Source organism: Balaenoptera acutorostrata, chromosome 1 (genome assembly GCF_949987535.1).
Source record: "Balaenoptera acutorostrata chromosome 1, mBalAcu1.1, whole genome shotgun sequence".
NCBI classification, from domain to species: Eukaryota; Metazoa; Chordata; class Mammalia; order Artiodactyla; family Balaenopteridae; genus Balaenoptera; species Balaenoptera acutorostrata.
Window position 1 is genome coordinate 33,300,590 of NC_080064.1, and position 24,312 is coordinate 33,324,901.

At 41.0% G+C, this 24,312-nt stretch overlaps 1 protein-coding gene across 7 annotated transcripts; it reads left to right on the plus strand.

Annotated features, from left to right (window-relative positions):
- Window positions 1-5,309: 5,309 nt before the first annotated feature.
- LOC103001588 (zinc finger protein 239-like) lies at window positions 5,310-24,312 on the plus strand. 7 transcript variants are annotated; one of them, XR_009005525.1, is made up of 6 exons: window positions 5,316-5,374; window positions 6,005-6,187; window positions 6,352-6,407; window positions 8,551-8,617; window positions 16,215-16,341; window positions 18,891-24,312. XR_009005525.1 is itself a non-coding variant. In XM_007164688.3 (4 exons), the coding sequence occupies exons 2-4, from the start codon at window positions 6,393-6,395 to the stop codon at window positions 19,244-19,246; spliced, it is 498 nt and encodes a 165-aa protein (XP_007164750.1). In that variant the 5' UTR covers window positions 5,310-5,374; window positions 6,352-6,392; the 3' UTR covers window positions 19,247-24,312. The 7 variants fall into 7 exon arrangements, 1 of the variants encoding a protein (XP_007164750.1); XR_009005526.1 differs by lacking the exon at window positions 8,551-8,617 and having other exon boundaries at window positions 18,891-22,437; window positions 22,518-24,312; XR_009005528.1 differs by lacking the exon at window positions 8,551-8,617 and having other exon boundaries at window positions 18,891-20,570; window positions 22,324-24,312.

The following is a 24,312-nucleotide window of genomic DNA, read 5'->3' on the forward strand; positions in this document are numbered from 1 at the left end:
GAAAGTTTGTGTCCCACCGCCCCCAAATTAATATATTGAAAACCTAATAACCAAGGTGATAGTAGTAGGAGGTTTGGCCTTTGGGAAGGGATTAGGTCATAAGGGCAGAGCCCTCATGACTGGGATTAATGCCTTTATAAAAGAGGCCCCACACACATACCACTGGAACACACACCCACCCACATCCCTTCCTTCACATACACACACAACAAATAGACTGCAGGAAATAAAAAGAAGGGAAGCTGTTACATGGCCAAAGAGGCTTAAAGGACAAAAGCAAATGCAATGTAATGACTATTTACATCCTGATTCAAATACACCAACTGTAGAAAGCCATCTTTGGATACAACCTGAGAAATCTGAATGTGGATGGAAAGTTAGATGATATTAAGGAATAACTATTCATTTGTGTAGGTATGATAATAGAATAGTACTTATGGCTTTAAAAAATAAGTACTTAGTGATGCAAACTATAGTAATTACAGGCAAAATGACATGATGATTTCTGGTCCTGATTTAAAATTCTCCAGGAAAATAACACACAGTTCCCCTTAAATACCTGTAATTATAACAAGATTGCCAAAATGTTGATAACTGTCAAAGCTGGTTGATGGGTACATGGAGTTCATTACACTATTCTTTTTTGTGAAGTTTGAAAATGTCTGTGATGAAAAATGTTTTCATTGTTCAGTTATTGATTGGAACTGAATTTAGGAGTTAATATGGGCACAGCTGCCATCTTTATAATATTGGTACTTTCCATTGTGAATATGGTATGTCAATGCATTTATTTATGTTTCCTTAAAAAAAAAAAAAAGAGGCCCCACAGAGCTTCCTAGCCCCTTTCACCATGTAAGAAGGAGTCTGCCACCCTGAAGAGGGCCCTCACCCGACCGTGCTGGCACCCTGATCTCAGACTTCCAGCCCCCAGAACTGTGAGAAATAAATTTCTCTTGTTTATAAGCCTCCCAGTCTGTGGTATTTTTTTATAGCAGCCGGAATGGACTAAAACAGTCGCTGATTGACCACACAGAAAAGAGCTACCCACCAACATGGGCCACCTACCCAGACTGTGAAATGAGGAAGAGATAGACTTCTATTTTCCTGAGCCAATGCATTGTAAGATCTATTTGTTACACCAGTTTAGTCTATTATAACTAATACACGGGTTGGCATTGAAGTAGTTTAAGGAGACTAATGACCAGGTTACTATTTTTTGAAGGATAACTTAGGCAAGCTGAGTGGCACATTGATTGCAGAAAGCAAGGCCATTGAGTAGAATACTGCAGTAGGCCACATAAGGAATGATGAAAGCCTGAACCAAGACTGTGGTACTGGGAGACAGAAACTATTATATTTAAAAGATAATTTGGAGGAGGTAATGAACAGGTTTTTTTCATCAACACATAAGTTATGACTGAAAGGTAAATAAACTGGTCAGGGTTTGGTGAATCAAACTACCCCTCAGTGGTGGAAATGTAAATCAACATAACTTTTTGGACCATTATTTGGTAATGTGCATTAAAAGTCTTAAAATGTCATACCATTTACTTATTTATTTATTTACTTAATAAATTTATTTATTTATTTATTTATTTATTATTTTTGGCTGCCTTGGGTTTTTGTTGCTGCATGCGGGCTTTCTCTAGTTGTGGCGAGCGGGGGCTACTCTTCGTTGTGGTGCACAGGCTTCTCATTGCAGTGGCTTCTCTTGTTGCAGAGCACGGGCTCTAGGTGTGCAGGCTTCAGTAGTTGTGGCATGCAGGCTCAGTAGTTGTGGCTCGCGGGCTCTAGAGCGCAGGCTCAGTAGTCGTGGCGCACGGGCTTAGTTGCTCCTCAGCATGTGAGATCTTCCTGGACCAGGGACCGAACCTGTGTCCCCTACATTGGCAGGTGGATTCTTAACCACTGCGCCACCAGGGAAGTCCCTGTCATACCATTTAAAGGAGCAATTCCATTTCTATGAATCTGTCCTAAGGAAATGATTAGAAATATAGTAAATGACTTCAGTACAAAGATGTTTATCATTGTGTTACTTACACTTGCAAAGGTTAGTGTAGTACTAAACCAACCCCCCAATCTAATTAGTGGCTTGTAAGTACAAAGATTTGTTTCTCACCCTTAATACCTGCCCAGGCTGGACAGGCTGGGGCCTCAGCTCCATGTTGCCCCACTCTGGAACCATCTTGAATGTATTTGTTATCTGCTGCTGCATAGCAAATTACTCCAGAACTTAGTGGCTTAAAACAAGAAACATTTATTTTGTCGCAATTTCTGTGGGTCAGGAATCTGGGCATAGCTTCACTGGATCCTCTGGCGTTTAAGACTGCAATCGGGAATTCCCTGGCGGTCCAGTGGTTAGGACTCTACGCTTTCACCACCGAGGGCTCGGGTTCAATCTCTGGTTGGAGAACTAAAATCCTGTAAGCCATGCTGCATGGCCTAGATAAATAAACTTCATTTAAAAAAAAAAAAGACTGCAATCAAGGTGTCTGCTGGGGCTACAGTCATCTCAAGCCTCAATAGGGGGAAGGACGTGCTTCCAAGTTCACTTATGTGATGATTGGCAGGCCTCAGAAAATCCATTTCCAAAGTTAACTCGTGGCTGCTGGCAGGCCTCAGGTCCTACCAGGCGGGATACATCGGCTCTTTACCACACAGCCCTCTCCAGGCACCACGTGGACATCCCACAGCAAAGCAGCTGGCTGCTCTTAAAGTGATTAAGGGAGCAGCGGAGGGTAAAGAGGCCAAGCGTGATGGAAGCCAGAGTCTTTTTGTAACCTAATCTTGGAAGTGATATCCCATCACTTTTGTCATATTCTATTCATTAGAAGCAAGTCACCAGGTTCAGTGCACATTCAAGGAGAGGGGATTACGAGGGCTTGAATATCAGGAGAAGGGGATCATTGGGGGCCATTTTAGAGGCTGCTTGCCACAATGAACTTACAATTTCTGGGGTAGAGGGAAAAGAAACATGACAATTTGTGCATTGGCTCTTAAGAGATTCCTTTTGGAGGTGGCACACATTACTGCTCATATTTTGCAGCCAAACAAGTTACATTGTCACCACTAACTTCCAAGGGATGGGAAACTGCAATCCTACCATGTACTGGAAAGAAGAGGGAACCCAGAATATTTGTGAATAGGGCTGACTACCACAGCTACAGGTTCAACAATGGGAGAATAGTTTAAATTTTTGATACATCCATGTGCAGGATGTTATGTAACAGATGTTAAGTGGGATTTGTCCTTTAGCCTAGGATAGAAACTAGGATTTACAGGTGAGGCATTAAGTACCCCACATTGTAAAAAGAGGCACAAATAATTGGGGGTCAGACAACGTCTCTGCTTCCAGGACTTGTTAAAGGGTGACCAAACCGACATTTCCATCCTCAACCATCTTCTCAGACCTGCCCCATAAGCCCTACAACCTCATATAACCGGAAGATTGGTCGGAGGGTGGGGATGGGAGTCAGCAGAGTCATGAGTCAGCCGTGACGGAGACTGCCCTGGCATTTCTCTACAAAAATCAAGTGAGTGAGATAGGCTGGGACCTGGGACCCAGGACACTTTACTGGAGTGCTTGCACCTGGACAAACGTCTCCTTGAGCAACAAAATACAAAGAAACTGTAAGGGACTAAAAATAACTGCATGCATGCACAGTTGGGGCAAATTATGAACAGTAAGATACAAAAAGGCCAAAAACCAACTGCCACTTCTGAGGTGCCGGGAGCAAAAGCAGGGTACCGCGCATTATCCCTGCACTCAGCACTACCAAGGGGGTGGGCAGGTCACCTCAGCCACCCCTCCAGCCGACCCACCCATCTGCCCCTAGCCTCACCCCGTATAACGTACCAACTCACCCCCTTCCTCCGGTAGCGAGCAAGGGAATCTTCTACTTGTTTTCCCTCCCTCATGCTGCAGCACAAGTCTCAATAAAGCCTTGCCTGATTTTCTCATCTGGCCTCTTATCCATTTCTATTAATTAAAGAGCCCAAGGACCTGAGTTGGTACCATGAAGAGGGTTGCAAGAGATTCCCCCATGTAGATTGGGGCTGCTTGCAAGGAGTGAAGCCTGTATAGAAACAGCAGGGCAGAGGGGCCACCATATTGAGTACATTAGCTGGGGGCAGGGGACGGATGCAGAGGATAGGAAGATGTCACACGGGGCCAGGCCTCCCCATCCGAGAACCGTGCGGGAGGGCGAGCCGCACTGAGAGGTCCCTCGCCACCCTGCCTTAGAACACCTGCCTGCCCAGAGGTGCATATGAGGGGACATTCTGGAAAGGACCACTGGCCAAATGAGAGATGCCAGTCCCTTTCCCCTTCTCAGCCCCCAACCCCAAGAAGCTGAAACTGAGTGCCCCTAAAACCACGTTCCTCTGCTGAGTTTATGATTAATCTATCCAAAATGTTATTCCCTTTTTTGTCCAACACCTGTTCCCCTCATGATTGAGGAGTAGCAAAGAAAAGGGGGGATTGAAACTGAGCAGGACCCCGTGGGGCCCTCCCAAGAACGAAAGCTTTTCTGTTTTCCCCAGTTTTTGTTTGTAGGAAAAATGTTGCAGCCTCTTAGACCTTCCCTGAGTTCCAAAGGGCAGATTCAAATAGTGACTAATAAGGGGAGTGAGGGAATACAGAAACAATGCAGCTTGTATCTCTTAGTTCTACAGGAACTAAGGTCTCCACCCAGGTAGAGGATGGTAACTTTATGCTAAGCATAAGCACATAGACCCCAAACTGGTTGGAACCAGAAGGCTGATGACTGAGATTCCTGGAACACCTCCCACCAACCAATCAGAGGAAGGTCACACGCTCTGCAAACCCACCCCCCCAAATTTTGCGTATAAACACTCTTCCTCCAAGTCATCAGGGATTGCAGCTCTTTTGATCATGAGCCACCCTGTTGCCCTGTTCTCCTTGCTCAGCCCTGCAACAGACTTTTCTTGGCTCCAAACCCTGGTATCACTGGGCATTGATTGGGCACATGAACTTGGGTTTGACAACAAAGCCAGGCTCCCAAGCGTGAGGGGGAGAAGTCCCAGCGCGCAGACTCACCCAGCCTGCACACCCTCCCCTTCCCACTCAAAGCTCCGTAGTAGGTCGCAAGCTTCTACATGGCACTGCCACTGTAGGATCCCAGGAACTGAAACTAAAAAGTGGCGTTTCTAGCCCTTGGCAAGGCTGAAGGAGAACCCTCCACACGCCACAGCCAGGGGCACAGGCGATGGTGACAGCGGCGGCAGGGACCGAGGCGGCGCGCCGCGGGGTCTTGTGGGAGACGCCGGGCTCTCTCCGCGCAGGCGCAGTACAGCCCCAGCGGGCTTGGCCCCGCGCTGGGAGACCAGAGACTCGAGACCCGGCTTGAGCCAGGTGAGTCTGGCGGCTCTTGGCAGCGGCAGGAGCTACTTCCGGCAAGACTGGGGTTCAGAGGGGAACTGTGGGTCAAAGGGAAGATGGATATCAGAGGGCCAGAGTAGGGGTGGGATTGAGGGACTTGAAGCCCCAAGTCTGGGGCCCCGGGAGCGATGGTCCCCGAAAGAGTGTGTCACCCGCGATTTGGCTGTGGAGGGTCAGATCCTACCAGGTTCTCTAAAGCAGTCACAGTCACCGGCTCTGCTCACCGCAGACAGGAGCGTTCATGGAAGCCCCCCACCCCCGCCCGTGGCTCCAGGATCCCCTTCTCCTTCAGACTCCAGCCTTGGCTCAGCCCCCTGTGCCCCGCTGCTCCCGGCTGTGGGCGCCCCCAGGTTGGGGCTGCGATCGCAGCATATCGGCGGGGCGGGTCAGCCGCGTATCTCCCCCAGAGCAGTGTGTGCGGGCGCTTCCACCCTCTGATGTCTCGGGTTTCTCCTTCAAGTGTTTGGCCGCCGGCTTTGCAGTCCCGGTGTCCAGAGTTCCCTAGCCGGAGTTCCTCCGTATGTATCCTGGGAGACGCTTAGTGTAACTTTGAGCCCGGCTGGATTTCCGACTGTGGCACTCTTGCTGTTCTTGAGCCCACAGGAACAAGCCATGCTGGTAGGAAAGAAGACCGCATCTCCTCAGGCAGCTGGACCCCATCTTGAGAGGATACACCTGTGACCTGAGGCTGCCTGCCAAAACTACTAGCCGAGACCGGGGTCTGGAGGAGGAAGTGGTTCTGGAGCTGCTGGGGCTGTGGACGTTCCTCAGCAAGGCTTGGGGCAGGTGACACCTTCAGAGAACAGGGAACAGTCTGTAGTGTGGAGAAGAGAAGGCAACGTAGGGCAGGCTGGTTGAGGGAATGGTTCGGGCGAGGCTGGACAGGTGTCCCAGCTGGCCACTCTGGGAGCTGCAAGGCAGGCTTGTCTCATGGCTCCTTTCTTTTCCAGCTTTGCCTCCTTAACTCCTTGACCTTGCTGAGGAAGAAGAGATGACCAATTCCCAGGTGAGATGCAGGTTTCCTTTCTCGGTCCCGGTATATATACTCTTGAAGAAAAGGAGAAGGAAACACATTTATGGATGTGCTGGATATACTCAACGTTGACTTTTTCTTTTGATACTCACAACAGTTGTGAGAAGTGGACATTATTTCCATTTTACAGATGTAGCAACTGGCTCAGTGAGGTTTAGAGACCTGTAAAGTTCACCAAGCTATTAAATGGTGGAGCCAGATTTGTCTTTAGGCCCATTGCCTATGCTGTACATGTTGTCAGTGGACAAGTCTTCTCATCCAGGGACTGAGCCTAAATTGTGCACATCTTGAGGGCTGGGCCTAATCTGTGAAATGAAGGACTCTGAAAGGAATGCACTTTCTTGCCTGGTGCCCTCCTTTAGGTTAGGTCTCTTCTCTCCCTAACGTGTTGCTCATTCATTTATCTACTTCATCATGGCTGCTCTGTGCTCATTTATTTGTAAGAGCAAAACAAATTGACTTAGATACAATTCTTACTTCAAAGTGTGTGGTTTCTTTGGGGGAGATTAATATGTACATGTATAAAATAGTGATTACTACTCACATATACAATGAGTAATATGAAAAGCCACTCTTAAGTGTCAGTTTGAAGACTGCACTCAGTGATAACAGTGCTAGAGGAGGGGAAAAAATCAGTGTGCACTGGGGTGATTGAGGAAGACTAAAGGAGGTGAGCTAGAGAAAATTTGAGTACTACAGGTTTCCCCCGCTATCTGAAAGTAGGGTGTTCCTATGAAACCTTTCCGAAGCCGAAATGGTGGAAAGAAGCAATTACTTTAGGACACATCTTGCTAATGGACACACGAAATAAATCGAGATAAAGCACAGATGCTCACAGACACAGTTCAAAGCTATGGAAGCTTGATGCTGAGTGAAGTTCCTGGGGAAGAAGTTTGGCAGTGCCACTCTAGCAGCCCTGGGTATGTGCTGCTTCTGTAATGACTCTTTGCAAAACAAATGCTGAATGCTTTTTTTGATTTTTGTTTTTCTTCATAAAAGTGAAAATGCTTTTCAGATTTCTTTCTGTTAGCGAAAACAGGTGCTAATGTAGGTCTTTTTTTTTTTTTTAATGCCAAGGTTCGAATTTATTTATTTATTTTATTTTTGGCTGTGTTGGGTCTTCGTTTCTGTGTGAGGGCTTTCTCTAGTTGCTTCGAGCAGGGGCCACTCTTCATCGCGGTGCGCGGGCCTCTCACTATCACAGCCTCTCTTGTTGCGGAGCACAGGCTCCAGACGCGCAGGCTCAGTAGTTGTGGCTCACGGGCCCAGTTGCTCCGCGGCATGTGGGATCTTCCCAGGCCAGGGCTCGAACCCGTGTCCCCTGCATTGGCAGGCAGATTCTCAACCACTGCGCCACCAGGGAAGCCCGCTAATGTAGGTCTTAATGTAGGTCTTTCATGAAAGCGAAGTGGCAAATAGCAAGGATACCTGTATATGAACTTCCATACCTCTTTCAAGTCTTCACTGTTTTTTGTTGTTTATAATTGCCTTATGGCCTAGTTTATGATCAGTTTTTACAGTGTTTCATGTGTGCTTGAGTAGAATGCATATTCTCTAAAGGTAAGTGGGTAGGTACCAACTTTTTTTTTTTAGACCTTCTGCTGGCACAATTCATTCTCATTTTAGGGAGGTCAGTCTTTATTCCATTAAAACCTTCAATTTATTGGATGTGGACAACCCACATTAAGGAGGGCAATCTGCTTTACTCAAAGTCTACCCATTTAAATGTTCATCTCATCTAAAAAACCCTCATAGGAACATCCAGAATAATGTTTGACCAAATATCTAGGCAATGTGGCCCAGCCAAGTTGACATATAAAATTAACCTTCATATCACCCTCTAACCTACTATGTAGTATACTTATGTATTATGTTTCTTCCCTGTCACATACTGATAGAATGTAAGCTAGTTCCACCGGGGCGGTGTTTGTCTGTTTTATTCACTAATGTATCCCCAGAGTCAGGAACAATATCTGATGCATTGTAGGTACACAATAAATATCTATTGAATAAATCTTTATCATCCTTATCATCCTCCTTACGTTCATCCAATGTCAGATGGTTACTTTTGGAAAAAACAAAACTTAAACCCCCATCTATTACTCCTCATATCTAGTGCTCTTTCCATAACGGAACACTGATCTTCAGAAACATCTTGAAGCCGCAGGATTCTCCCAAATAAAGTGAGTGTATTTATTCATTGAACAGGGTTTGTGTTCTTTAAAATCCAAGGGTGACCCTTGGGCTGGGCTATGGGTGTTCTTTCTCTTCTACCAGAGAGGGTCTGAGGGCTTTTCGTCTGCATGGTAAAGGAGCATCTCAACTTTCTTGTTACCAACAGAAATCTGGTGCTAAGCAGCCTAGGTCATAGATAATAATGCTAATTGGAAATTACTTACAGCATTTCCCCCTACTTTTTAATACTTCTATACAATTTTTAAAGCTGTCTATATGTGTCTGTAAGATCTGACTTGTTTAAAATTTTTGTATCTTTATTGATTTTGTTTGCTTGACCCATCGAGAATTGAGAAAAAAAGTGTGTGGAATCTCTTTGAGTAGTAGATACGTCAATTTCTCTCTGTAGTACTTCCATTTTAAAAAATATATTACTTTGAGGATGTTTTATGAGGTACATACAAGTTGGGTTGTTATATCGTCATGGAGAATTAAAGTTTTTATCCCTATGTAGTGACCTTTTATATCACTAGTGATGTTTTGTGTCTAGAAATCTATTTTGTTCGATATTAGTATAGCTATTCCTGCTTTCTTTTGTTTATTATTTACCTGGTTTATCTTTTTCCATTATTTCAACCTTTTCAGGGCCTTATGCTTTAGGTATATCTCTCATTAACTGCTTATAGCTGTATTCTATCTCCTCCCACTCTCAATCTGATAATCAGCACCTTTTTAACTAGCAAGTTTAGTCTGTTTGCAGTTAGTGTAGTTATTGATATATTTGATGTGTTTGTACTGTCTTGCACTTTAATTTTATTTGTCCATTTTTCCTGTATTTTCCCCTCCTTTCTTACCTTTCTTTTTGTTTGTTTCTTAAGTGGAGAGGGTTTTTTTCTTTTTTTTTTCCTCTTTACATGTTTGAAATTTATAACTTATATCCATTCGTTTGGTGGTTACCCTTGAAATTTTATTGTGCATACTTGCAAGCCTAGGTTTAAACAATATGTTAACCTCTTTCAGAATAATGCAAGGACTTAGGAACTCTTTACTACTGATCACATCCCCCATTGATTTAAAAGCTATTGTTTTCTGCATTTTATTTACTTTTTATTTTTTTGGACTTGCCAAGCAGCTTGCAGGATCTTAGTTCCCCGACCAGTGATCGAACCTGTGCCCTCTGCAGTGGAAGTGCAGAGCCCTAACCACTGGACCGCCAGGAAAGTCCTGTTTTTTGCATTTTAATTCTGTCCTCTTAATAAATTAGATATTATTAGAATTATTATTTTATACAGACAATGTTTGTTTGGATTTACATATATGTTTATCATTTATTTGCTTGCCATTCTTTCTTCTGTCTCAGGCTTTCCTTCTGGGATCACTTTTCTTTTTCCTGAAATACGTTCTTCCTAGAAGTTTCTTTTTAATGCATCTTTAGACATTCCATTTGTTATTTTTTTTCACAACTGCATGTTATTTTCAGATAATTTCTTTGCTTTATCATCTTATAATTGCATCTTTTATTTTTTCAAATAATTCGTGTATTGTTGTTCTGGTTCTGTATCTGATAGTTTAAATATCTATAGTTGTTGGTAGTGTAAATCTGTTTTCTGCTCACTCTCCCCTTTGATGACTTTAGTTGTGAGCTCATTGATTGATCTTTATATATATTAGTCCTATGGGAAATTTTTCTCCAGGGGAAATATGCTTCTGTTTCTGCCAGTAGCTTAGAGGATGGTACTAACATGGGATGGTCCCAGTTCCTCAGAGGTCCCAGGTCAGGCTAAGCTTCCCACCCTGCAGCGGGCATAAGGTTCCGTATACCACAGCAGCGCTGCTATTGGCATCTCTGCAGGGCAACTCGTCCTTTCCAGCTGCCTGCCACTCTGCCCTCAGCTCACTGGGTTGTTTTCTCTTACTTTTCCTTTTCAGTTGTGGGGAAAGGAGTAGTCCTTTTTCTTTATTTCCAGTTAGGTGAAATTCCTTATTTTTGTGACATGATATTATTGACCTGTAAATCTTATAAATATTTGTAACATCTGGTTTACTATTTTTCAACTTAACTAGTAATCCAAGAAATGTTATAATATAATGAAATGGTATTTTTGCCACCTATCAAGTTGGCAGAGATGTGTTTTTAAAAAATACCTACTGGTAAAACCAGGACACTCAAATACTTTTAAACTAAATGTCATTTTGCTACAAACTTTTTGGAGGGCTTTGGAAATATGTGTCAGAAGTCTTTACCTAACAAACCTAACAAAAGTCTTTGAGCTAACACTTCTACTTTTAGGAATTTACCCTGAGAAAAAGAGTTGATAAGTGCATATAATTTAAATACAGTGATATAACTTGCAGTATCATTATGGTATTGAAAAATGGTAAGTAACTTTAGTGTCCAGTATAGGGAGATTTTGTTGTTGTTTTGTTTTGTTTTTAATATTTATTTATTATTTGGCTGTGTTGGATCTTAGCTGCGGCACGCGGGATCTTTCGTTGCAATGCATGGGCTCTTTGCTGTGACGCGCAGGCTCCTCTCTAGTTGTGGCATGCGGGTTTTCCCTTTAGTTGTGGCTCTCTAGTTGAGGCCCACAAGCTCAGTAGTTGTGACACGTGGGCTTAGTTGCTTCCCTGACTAGGGATCGAACCCGCATCCCCTGCATTGGAAGGCAGATTCTTTACCACTGGACCACCAGGGAAGTCCTGGGAGATTGTTAAATAAATTATGATATAACCATGAGAAGAGCCACTATACAGCCATTAACAAGGTGTAGAAGAATATTTACTAATGGGGAAAATGTTCATGATATTTTAATTGAAAAATGTTTTAAAAAGTTGTAAAGAATATCCCCAAGTTTTAAAACTTACATGTATATGCCAAAATGTAAATAGTAGTTATTTGGGGGCAATATGATTATATATTTTGTATTTTTTTTTGTAGTTTTCTCTTATCTTCCATAATAGCACTTTTGTTATCAGAAAAAAATAGCAAATGAAATGTGATTCTCATTGCAAGAGTGGGAGGAAGGGCGTTATTTGAAATGTGTGTTGTTTTATCATCAAGTTTTCTTTCCATAGATGAATGTTAATTATGTCAGTACATACCCTAGGAAAAAGTTATAATTTAAGTGTCTAGCCTAGACATACAAGCCAGCACTTCGTCAAACTAGTGGGCTAGATTAGAGACTCAAAGTTGCCACTGCATTTTTTATATTATATAAAAAGAATATACACTGTTTAGAAAAAATCCTCAGCCAAGTGAATAAATAGTACAGCTGTATTGCACAGACATTTTACAAACAAGGAATATGAAGAAGAACCAAAAAATGTATTTCTTTACATGAGATCAAATAGATCATAGGCTTAGAGGTTTCATTTATATCAGCAGCTAGTTTATGTGTGCCTGTACTGCTTACTCACCATGTGTAGGATCATTATAGATGTGAGACATTGCAACACTGCAAGTGATTTTTCAGCACAATCTGTAGTGATACAGCCTTAAATACACTTGATGTTGCTTCTTTAATAGCTGAAATAAAACCTAGGGTTGGGCATTAAAAACTGTGCTTTTAGGCATTTATAATGACACATTCCTACTATATTTAAGAATAAATTTTAGAAAGTGACAGAATTTAATTGATGTGATCATTCATTATTCATATCTGGTTAAATTTGTAAAACAGACTCCTTTACAAATATTTTCAATCTCCCGATATTCAAGACCAAGTCAAAATATTATCATTACATATTGATAATCTGTTATTCTCATTTGGGTTTATGTTTTGTCTGTTTATTTCACTAGACCAATGTCCTTTAAAAGTGTTTTTAGGGACTTCCCTGGTGGTCCAGTGATTAAGAATCCATGCTGCCAGTGCAGGGAGCGCGGGTTCAATCCCTGGCTGGGGAACTGAGATCCTGCATGCCGCACAGTGCAGCCAAAAAAAATAAAATGTTTTTAAATTAGAATTTGATTTATTTTATTAAATGCTGTTTTGCCATCCTGTGAGATGGTCATATGGATTTTCCTTTTTTACTTGTTATGATTATGTATGTTAATAGATTTTCTAATGCCAGCTGTTATCAGTCTGAATTCTTAGGGTCAAATAGACAAAACATTAGCAGTGTCCCTTTATTCAAGACAAACTTGAATATTTTCACCTTTACAGCCAGTTCCTAAAAGCTTCTCATAATTAAGAATTGAAAATTAGTACTACAGTGTGAACATGCCTAATTACTGGGAATTTATTTTCATCAACTTTGTTTCTAAAGTTGCTGTATTTCTAGACTTACAAATTTTCTGTTACTTCACTGCATTGCAGTGAATGCTCTATATAGGAAATAAGTTGTGATGATTGAGAAACAGAATTAAGACAGTGGATAGATATACAGAACATAAGTCTTAAGTGTGCCTTTGAGTCACATAATATATAGTCTTAGAAAATGAGTTACAGTTATTGTAGACTAAGTATTAATGACGTTGATGCTTGAATTTCAAGACTGACAGATCACTAGTAAACTATTTCAAAGCTTTATAAAAGACATTGAATTTCATTCGTAGAGCCTTCCCACAATACAACTTAGTCTTTCTTCTTAGAACCATAATAAATACAAATAACCACACTAAAAGATCTATCACATCCTCATTCATATTAGACTTTTTTTTAAGTTGAGGTATAGTTGAATTACAATATTGTGTTAGTTTTAGGTGTACAACATAGTGATTCAAAATTTTTATAGATTATATTCCATTTAAAGTTATAAAATATTGGGTATATTCCTGTGCTGTACAATATATCCTTGTAGCTTATTTATTTTATTCACAGTAGTTTGTGCCTCTTACTCCCCTACCCCTATTTTGCTCCTACTCCCTTCCCTCTCCCCGCTGGTAACCACTAGTTGATTCTCTATATCTGCGAGTCTGTTTCTGTTTTGTTATATTCATTCATTTGCTTTTGTTTGTGTGTGTTTTTTTTAGATTCCACATATAAGTGGTAACATACAGTGCTTGTCTTTCTCTGTTTGACTTATTTCACTAAGCATAATACCCTCTAGGTCCATCCATGTTGTTGCAAATGGGAAATTTTCATTCTTTTTTATGGCCGAGTAGTATTCCATTGTGTGTGTGTGTGTGTGTGTGTGTGTGTGTGTGTAACATCTTCTTTAGCCATTCATCTGTTGATGGACACTTGGGTTGCTTCCGTATCTTGGCTATTGTAAATAGTGCTGCTATAAACATTGGGGAGCATGTATCTTTTCAAATTCGTGTTTTCCTTTTCTTTGGATATATACCCAGGAGTGGGATTGCTGGATCATATGGTAGTTTTATTTTTAGTTTTTTGAGGAACCACTGTTTTCCACAGTGGCTGTACCCATATTAGACTTCTTTACAGTGCAGTGATTGGAAAGGAAAGCACTAGCTTTTAAGTAATCTCATAAAATCATTTTCAGTTCATAGGACACCTTCCTGTCTATTCCCCAAACTGCCAATTCTTATCAAGGGCATTTTAATACCTAGCCACTCTGTTCAGGTATGGATGCAGCTATATTTACACTTGGTGGTTAGTCTTTAAGATAGTCTAAGAATCTACAAGCTTGCTTGAAAATAGAAATGATATCTTCCTAATTAAATGTTTAAAGGTGCTGGGCTTCCAAAAAGAATGATAGATCAAAGAATCCTTGGATTTGTTTAATAATAAAGGTATCAGTTAGCCTGGCTAATTAGCCAGCGTCAAATGAACTTTATGTTGAAATATAACTTTGAAATGAAATGGAATAGAACTTGGCTTTGTAGATAAATAAGTACATAAAGAATATGGACATTTCCAAGTATGTATCTAAAACATATATAACACTGTGGGTCTGTATATAGTGGTGGAGAGTGAGGGAATGGGAGTAGTTAAGGCTGAAATGCAAGTTTTGGGCAACTGGGTGAAAGGTGATAGTCTTCACTGAGATAAGGAACAGAGGAGATGGAGCCTCTGTGTTTCTGTGTGTGTTTGTGTGTGCAGAGGGGAGTTAGAAGACAGTTTGAAGCACCTGTGGGACATCCAATTAAAGAAGTCTAGAAGGTAGATAGATATCAAGGTCTGAGACAGATCCAGGTGAAAGATACAAATTTATGAGTTGTCACCATGTATATGGTCGTTAAAGTCATGGGCTTGGTTGAGATCATCCAGCTGATATGTGAGAAGAGAAGAAAACGAAGATAACCAGAGAAAAATCTTGAGGAACACAAATATTAATATTTAAGGAATGGGCACAAAAAGAGGAGCCAGAGTAGAGATTATGTTGCAGGAAGGCAGGATGGTATAGACCAATTAGGAGGCAGAGGTGAGATCATGGTGGCTCAGAATAAAGTGGGGGCAGTGGAGGTAAAAGAGATATTTTAGAAGATTTAGTGATGGATCATGTGAGGGCTGGGAGAGAGGAAGTCAAGGATGACTCTTTTTTTTCTGACCTAAACATCTGGGTGGTTGGAGGTGGGGTTTCCTGAGTTAGAGAGCATTGGGAGAGAAGCAGTTTTGGAAAGGAAGATAAAGTCAGAACTGAGCATATTGATTTAGATGTCTTTGAGACATCCAAATAGATATTTCTTTCACTTGGTAGAAATTTATTGATTACCTACTGTAGATCAGGCACTATGCTTCACTCTGGATGTTCACCAAGGAGATATTTGGGTCTGGAACTCTAGGTATAGCTTGAGGTCTTGGCAGCCAAAGTACGTTTGAGAGTTGTCAGCATTCAGTTGGCGTTTGAAGCTATCAGAATAGATGAGATCACATAGGGAGAGTGAGAAGAAGGCCTAGGATCCAAGCCAGGAAACCTGCACATTGACCAGTAGAGAAGGAGATTGAGAAAGATTGAACAGAGACTTAGGAGAGTTAGGATACTATGATATCCAGACTCTTGGAGGAGTTTTGAGGAAGACCATGTGGTCAACAGGGCCAAATAATGCCAAGGAGTCAAGCATAAAAAGGATTGAAAACTTTCCATTGGGTTTATCAGCAAGGAAGTCATTAGTTATCTTATGAGGATGAATTTCTAGAATTGGAAATGCTGGATCAAAAGATATGTTTGATAAATACTGCCAAATTGTTCTCCAAAAAAGTTTATACCAATTTATACTCCTTCCAACAGTATATGGGGGTATGTGTGTTCTCATACTGTCACTGGTAGTGGGTATTAATCCCCAGTCTTAATCTTTGCTCCAAGGATAGGGGAAAATAATGCCTCGTTATCTGAATATCCATTTCTTTGATAATTTGTGAGGCAGCATGTCTTTTCATGTGTTTATTGGTAATTTTTTTTTCTTCTTGAAATTACTCATTCAGATTATTTATCATTTGTCCATTTTTAACGGGAGCATTTTAATTGATTTTTAAGAGCTCCTCATATTATTAGGGTTGGTGAGCCTCTGCAAAAGATATACATATCTTTAAAATTTTTTTATTGTTCTTTAAATTATTCTTACGGCTTAGGACAAAATTCTGAAGTCCCCTTTATACTGTCTACCTTTCTCAGTGTTGCCAAGTTTGTACCCTTTGTACCACAGAAGCTGGTGTAGATGTTTGCTCACTGAAGAGGAATTACTGTTCATTGGTGTCTTAGGAGCCTGTTACGTTCAAGGATGTGGCCATGGACTTCACCGAGGAGGAGTTGGGGCAGCTGGACCCCACACAAAGGGCCCTGTACAAAGAGGTGATACTGGAGATCTATGGCAACCTGGTCTCAGTGGGTGAGGACAACTGCTCTTTGGAGAATTTTTGTTCCCTTGGTTGTTGAAAGCTGTGAGCTCTTAAAGTGTTTAACTAGGTGAGGGCTTGAGATTCAAATATCAGAGTGTTCAAATCACTATTGAAGAAAGAAAAATGTTGCTACTAAGTAAAAACTTGAGTTCCCCCTCCACCATTTATATTTCTTTCTTTTTTTTTTTTTGAGGTGAAATTCACATAACATAAAATTAACCATTTGAAAGTGTACAATTCAGTGGCATTTAGTACATCACAATGTTGTGTAACTACCTCCTCTATCAAGTTCCAGAACATTTTCATCACCCTAAAAGAATACCCATTAAGCAGTCACTCCCCATGACCCCCTCCCTGTAATTACTTTTTTAATTAGAAAGGTATTAAAAGTATACTGCATATAAAGTAAAAAGTATCTTTCAGACTATTTTCTATTTATATTACATATAAGCAGACAGAAAATACATAAGCTCACAGATACATATTTGTTTTGTTTCTATTTGTGTATTTATCTGTTTATGTTATAAAAATTAGTTCTGCAACTTTCCTCTTAGTTAGTAACATGTTAGATATCTTTACATGTCAAAATATTTAGACCTATCTTGATCTTTTAACTGGCTATATCATATTCCATTGTATGATGTATTGATATACTGAAATTAATTTTTTTAAATTTATTTATTTAAATTTATTTATTTTTGGCTGAGTTGGGTCTTTGTTGCTGCACTCGGGCTTTCTCTAGTGAGCGGGGGCTACTCTTCGTTGCGGTGCACGGGCTTCTCATTGCGGTGGCTTCTCTTGTTGCGGAGCACAGGCTCTAGGCACACGGGCTTCAGCAGTTGTGGCACGCGGGCTCTAGAGCACAGGCTCAGTAGTTGTGGCGCACGGGCTTAGTTGCTCCTCGGCATGTGGGATCTTCCCGGACCAGGGCTTGAACCTGTGTCCCCTGCGTTGGCAGGCGGATTCTTAACCACTACGCCACCAGGGAAGTCCCTTGCATAGTAGTTTGACTGAGTAGAGACCTTTAGATTCAAAATCATTTTCCCTGAGAATGTTCTAGCCATTGTATCTTTGTTTTTAAGCCTCAGATATTGCTGATTCTGATCTGATTCATTCGTTTAGTAATTTTCTCAGTTTTATTTTATCTTATTTTTGTTTGTTTAACCTGTTTTTCTCGTCTCTCCCTTCTTTGGAATTTAGGAGTTTTACCAGAATGTGCCTAGCTAGGCAGTCCTCCCCGGCCCCCTTCTTCCCCCCACCCCCCCCCCCCAGTAATTATATTTGCCTGTCATTGAGCCCGTTCATCTCTGAAGCCTTCAGCTCATGGGAGTTTTCCCTTGATATTTCATGAGGTTTTGTTGAGGGAAAAAAAGGAAAAGCTTTAATTTATTCATTTCTACTTTTTATATTTCATGTCTTCCCTTTTACGAGTTTTTATTTTGACAAATTTTGGACATCTTTGTCCCCCCCTTTTTTTCCTTCCTTTTGTCCTTGTAGGGGAATCATTGGTTTAGGTTTAGCTTGCTTGATGATAGTCTTTTTTCCCTCAAGACTCTGAAAATATTGTACTATTGTCTTTGGTCAGTCTTAGTCTCTTTTCAAGGGAGTAGCTTGTTTTGCTTTTTTAATGTTTTGTATGCTTATGTTTTCTTGATCCTTGAAATTCATAAGTTTCATTCCGGTAGGTGTATATGTTAGTTTGTCTTTTTTTTTTTTTTTTTTTAGCACTCCTAAGTGGTCCTGGGAAAATAGTTTCAATTTAAGAGAATCAAGTTCTCTTTCAGACTAAGTACATTCTCATTATTTACTATTATTATTATTTCATATTCTTTCTTCTCTCCTTTTGAATCTCTTATACATATAATATATAAGAGCTTCGAGATCATAATTCCATTTTTAAAATCCTTTCCTCTGAGTCCTAGCAGAACCCTTTAAGTTGATCATTTTTCTTTTTAAAGAACTTGTATTTATTTATTTTAAAAATTTTTATTTATTTTTGGCCACATTGGATCTTCGTTGCTGCACACAGACATTCTCTAGTTGTGGTGAGCGGGGGCTACTCTTCGTTGCGGTGTGGGCTTCTCATTGCAGTGGCTTCTCTTGTTGCAGATCACGGACTCTAAGCACGTGGGCTCAGTAGTTGCAGTGCGTGGGCTCAGTAGTTGCAGCGTGCAGGCTCTGGGGCACGCAGGCTTCAGTAGTTGTGCAGCGTGGGCTCAGTAGTTGTGGCTCACGGGCTCTAGAGCACATAATCAGTAGTTGTGGTGCACCGGCTTAGTTGCTCTGCGGCATATGGGATCTTCCCAGACTAGGGCTCGAACCCGTGTCCCCTGCATTGGCAGGCGGATTCTTAACCACTGTGCCACCAGGAAGTCTCCTCTTCAAGTTGATCTTTTAATCCACTAACATAGTTTCTCACATTCTCCAGTCTGATACTCTATTGCTTACAACCTCCATTGAGGTCTTTTAACTTGACAGTCATATTTTTTTGTCATTGTAAACATTTTCTCATTCTTAAAGCATCCCCTTTCCCACACAGGAAAGAAACTTTATGACTGTGCCGAGTGTGGCAAGAGCTTCAGTCAGAGCACAGACCTTCACATCCACCAGAGAGTCCACATGAGAGAGAAACCTTTCACGTGTGATACATGCAGTAAAGGCTTCAGTTATAACACGAATCTTCACGTGCATCAGAGGGTCCACACAGGAGAGAAACCTTTTAAGTGCGAGGAGTGTGGCAAGGGCTTCCGTCAGAGCCCCAACCTTCGCATCCACTGGAGAGTCCACACTGGAGCAAAACCGTACAAATGTGAGAAGTGTTGTGAGAGCTTCAGACAGAACGTAGACCTCCAAGAGCATCAGAGGGTCCACACAAGAGAAACCGTTTCAATGTGAAACCCTTAAAGCACAAGCTTCTGTGCTCATCAGAAAGTCCACACAGGAGAGAAACCTGTAGGTGTGAGGAGCGTGGGAAGGATTTCGATCACAGTGAATCTTCACTTTCTCCAGAGAATGAAACTGTAAATGTGATGGGTGTGTGATAAGGGTTTCTTCAGTTAGAGCTTAGATCTTCAAGTTTATCTAAGAATTAATACAGGAGAAAACCCATTTATATGTGCTAAGTGTAGTAAGGGCTTTGGAAAGAGCGCTAACCTTGAGTTCCATAAGTCCCCACAGGAGAGCAATGTTACAAATGTGCAAGTGTGGTAAAGGGTTTCTTTGGAACACAGAGCTTCTCTGCAGAGCATCTACGCAGGGGAGAAACCATTGATTTCAGTGTCTGTGGTTGGGGCTTCTGTTACAGCACAAACCTTCATGCACATCAGAGTCCACGCGGGGTAGAGACCCTGTGCGCGTGAGAAGCGAGTCAGGCCTTCACCTCCATCTGACTCCACGTGGGAGAAAACCCTGCAGGTGTAGGTGTGTGCATATCTCCCCCTTCCCCAGAGAGCCTGTTTCTACCATGATTCTGGCAGCTCCAAGAGAGGGCAGCTGCGTGTGCTTTGCTCGCCATTGTGTCCCCAGCTCCTGGCACAGTGCCTGGCAGGAGTAGTCACCTAGTAAATATTTGTTGAATGAGAATCCATGTGGGAGAGAACCCCTATTTGTGTGATAGTGGGGTAAGGACTTCAAGGTCAACATGTTGAAGCCTTTTTAGAAAGTGTGTTCACAGTCAGATCATGGGTTTTGTCATGAGTTAATCCCTGCAGGAGAGAAATCCTGTGAACCTGATGATTATACTAATGGACTTAGAGATAAATGATCAAATTATTAAATCGGTGCAGTAAATTTAAAAATACATGTCTTCAGCATAAGAATCCACACCCCCAAAACTATATCAGCTAGGAAAATACTTTCGTCAAAACTCATACACTAGAATGTGTATCTATTCAGGAAAAAAAAATCCTATGTGTACCCTAATGAAGTTATGTGTCAGGCTCTGGACTGACCACCTCCACATAAGGTGGACTCCGCCAGTATCTGGTAGCAGTAGCTCTTCTTTTGTTTTATATTTCATCTCAAAGAGGTTTATGTTAGACATAACCAATGAGTTATCCAGGGCCAAAGATTAACATGGTCTTCCTTTTGGGAGAGACGCCCCTTACCTGGAAAGTGCCCTTCTAGACTGGAAGCCTCCTGGCCCTGATTGAGTGTCTCCCTGCCCATCATGTCATCAGGCTGCTGGGAGCTTCGCACCATGGATTATAGAAATCCCCAGGTGAGGCATCTTCAGGGTAAGTGTCTATAGAAGAGATAGCTAAAAAAAAGGGGGCTGGGTCAGGGTTTACAGAGGGGAGTTAGAGGAGAGGAAAGTAAGTCTGAAAGGGTAGGGAATGGTTAGAGGGAAAAGGAAAAGAACAGTGCCTGGGAGGTAGTTGGGGGGGTTGATGGGGGTGGGAAGCCCCAAGGCTTCTCCTAAGTCTCTAGCAAGTGTCTCGACCTCCAGTACAGGGCTCTCCTTGGAGATCTATGTTGACCAGAGTGTGGTCTGTAGTGGGTAGAGATGGACCCCAGTGGCATCAGGGCCAATTGGGACCAGAGGTGGAAGAGCTGCTGTGAGGGGCCTTGGAAGGCAACTCTATGCCCCGTCATTTCCCCACGTGGCCCAAGTCAGGTGGGACCATTATTCCTCCAATAGAAGGAAGGATCATATATGCAGGCTATAATAAGCTTGACCCCCTTCAGGAGGCATAAATTAACTAGAGAACAGCCTGGGGGTCTGGCAATGAAAAGGGAAGACCTGGACCAGTAGAGGTTATGAAAAGGTCAGTGACCCAGTGTCATCTCTAAATCTGGGTAGGGAACAGAGAAAGTTGGTCAACATTTCCACTGAGTCCTTCACCTAAGAGCAATGTGTTTTTTACTTAATTTCTTTGTGCTTCAATTTCTCCATCTGTAAAAGAGAGATGATAGTATTATTTACTTCATGGGATTGTTATTAGGATCAAATGAATTAATATTTGTAGAATGAGTAAAATAGTGCCAGGCACATACTAAGCCTTATAAAAGTATTTCTTATGTAAGTAAAATAAATGAATCCTTCAGTAGTTTTTCAGCAAGTATGTCTGAGCGTAGTAAATTCTTTATTTCTCCCTTGTGAATTATAGCATAGCTGGGTATAGAATTCTAAATTGGCATTTAATTTTTCTCAATAATTCCTTAACCTCTCGTGCTGCTATTAAAAGTCTGTTATTAGTCTAATTATTGTTTCTTTTGAGACAGCCTGACTTTTCTCTCTGGTTAGTTTTAAAATTAGAATTTGCAAAATCCTGAAAAGCAGAAGCATGTTCTGCCATTTTACTAAATGTATATAGGAGTGGGTTTACTTATATTTTCCCTAATCAAGATAGTAGCATGTAAAATAGCTTTTACATGCTATTTTCTCTTTTGTTAATTTTTCATTCTTTATTATATCCTTCTACTTCTATTAGGTGTATCTTTTTTTTTTTTTCTAGCGTCTTGAGTTACATGGTTAGAGTTTATTTATTTTTAGCCTTTCTTGTTTTCTAATAAATGCATTTCAGTGCATTTATTAGAAATTAAATTTCCCTTGAATACTTTGGCAGCATCCCTCGCAGGATGCAATTTGGCAGTATGTATCAAAAGCCTTTAAAATGTTTATGCCAATTGACTGAGAAATTTTACATCTAAGAATCTGTGTTAAGGGAATAATCAAATAAATTATGTGTAAAAGGTACACATTACCATGTGTTATTTCTACATTTTTTAAAAGAAGGAAAGGATTACTTTACAATCCAGAGGATATCATAATGTATCATAGTATATCTCTATGATGCAGTATTCTCCAACAAGAAAAGTGATGTTTTTGAATCATTTTTAATGACTTAGGAAAATTTGCATAATATAGCAGATATAAAGACACATACATAGAGGAAAAAACTGGAAAGAAATATACTAATATATTAATAGTGTCAATGGATGATTTTTATTTTCTATTTTATGTTTTTCAGGATTTTGCAAGCAGTCTCTAATGCTTCCCAATCCCTACTGACAACAGTATTAACTCTTCTAATTACAAAATGATACATGCCTATTGTAAAATATGAAAACATTATGAAACAAAAGTAAGTGTAACTGGTTTAATCATGGAGTGTCAACTCAGTGGGGTATATAAGATCATGAAATGGTTCTTTTTTCCCCCCAGGCTCTGCCTTCATCCATGTTCTGTTGAATCCTCATGAATGAATGAATGAATGAATGAGTGAGTACTGAGTGGGAAAGAGACATTGAGGGAGGGCTTTAGGAAAGAGGAAGGCTTTCCCTCACCAATTCCCTGAAGAAGAATACAAACTGGATAAAAGATTACAACTGGTGAAAATATTTCCAATCCATATCACAGACAAAGAGATTCATCTGCCTATTTATCAAGAGCTCTTAGAAATCAAGAAGAAAAAGCACAGGGACTTCCCTGGTGGTGCAGTGGTTAAGAATCCGCCTGCCAATGCAGGGGACACGGGTTTGAGCCCTGGTCCAGGAAGATCCCACATGCTGCAGAGCAACTAAACCCGTGCGCCACAACTACTGATCCTGCACTCTAGAGCCTGCGGGCCACAACTACTAAAGCCCATGTACCTAGAGCCCGTGCTCCACCACAAGAGAAGCCACCGCAATGAGAAGCCCGCGAACCTTAACGAAGAGTAGTCCCCACTCGCCACAACTAGAGAAAGCCCCCACGCAGCAACAAAGACCCAAGGCAGCCAAAATTTAATTAATTAATTAAGAAGAAAAAGCACACAAAAAAATGTGAAGAGACTGTTCAGACATAATACAAATGGCCCTTAAATGTATGGAAGGATGACAGACTTTTCTCATAATATGAGAAATGCACATCAAAACCATGCTGAGATACCATTTCTCACCTATGGGATTAGCAAAAAATTGAAAATTAAAAAAAAAACAACTGTTGTTAATGAGGCATACAGAAGTAGGCATTTTCATACATTGCCGTGGGGCTTGCAAAATGGAACAACTCCTATGGAGAAGAATTTGACAATATCTACCAACACTGTAGATACATTTGCCTTTTGATGCAGATATTCTATTTCTGAGACTCTATCCCACAGATACACTTGTACATATGCTTCGCAAATATTTGGCATTGTTTCCAATAGTAAAAAATAGAAAACAACACAAATGTCCACCAACAGAGAACTGGTTTAATAAACTATATCCACACAGTGGAATGGTATGCAGCTGTAATAAAAAGTAAGGAAAATTTCCTTGTTGAAATGGAAATACCTCCAAGATATATTATTAAATGAAAAATGCAAGGTGAAGAACAATGTGTATATGTGTATATAAATATATATTTTATAGAAATATATATATAATGAATTTTATGTAAGAAGGAGAATGAGAATATATATCCATATTTGCTTATATTTGCATAATGTCACACTGGAAGGATAAACAAGGGACTAATAAAATAATTGTCTGGGAGGACAGGAGTGAGAGTGAGGATTTCCTGTACTTTTTTTCTTTTCGTATTCTTAATGTAGTTTTTTTTTAATTAATTAATTAATTTATTTATTTTTGGCTGCATTGGGTCTTCGTTGCTGCATGTGGGCTTTCTCTAGTTGCGACGAGCGGAGGCTACTCTCCATTGCGGTGCGCAGGCTTCTTATTGTGATGGCTTCTCTTGTTGCAGAGCACGGGCTCTAGGTGCACAGGCTTCAGTAGTTGTGGCATGCGGGCTCAGTAGTTGTGGCACGCGGGCTCAGTAGTTGTGGCACATGTGCTTAGTTGTTCCTCAGCATGTGGGATCTTCCCAGACCAGGGCTTGAACCCATGTTCCCTGCATTGACAGGTGGATTCTTAACCACTGTGCAACCAGGGAAGCCCCTTAATGTAGTTTTGATTTGAACATTCTACCTATTTTTAAAATAACGCTGAATGAGATCCAATGTCATTTTGGCATTTATTGATATTATAATATTGGT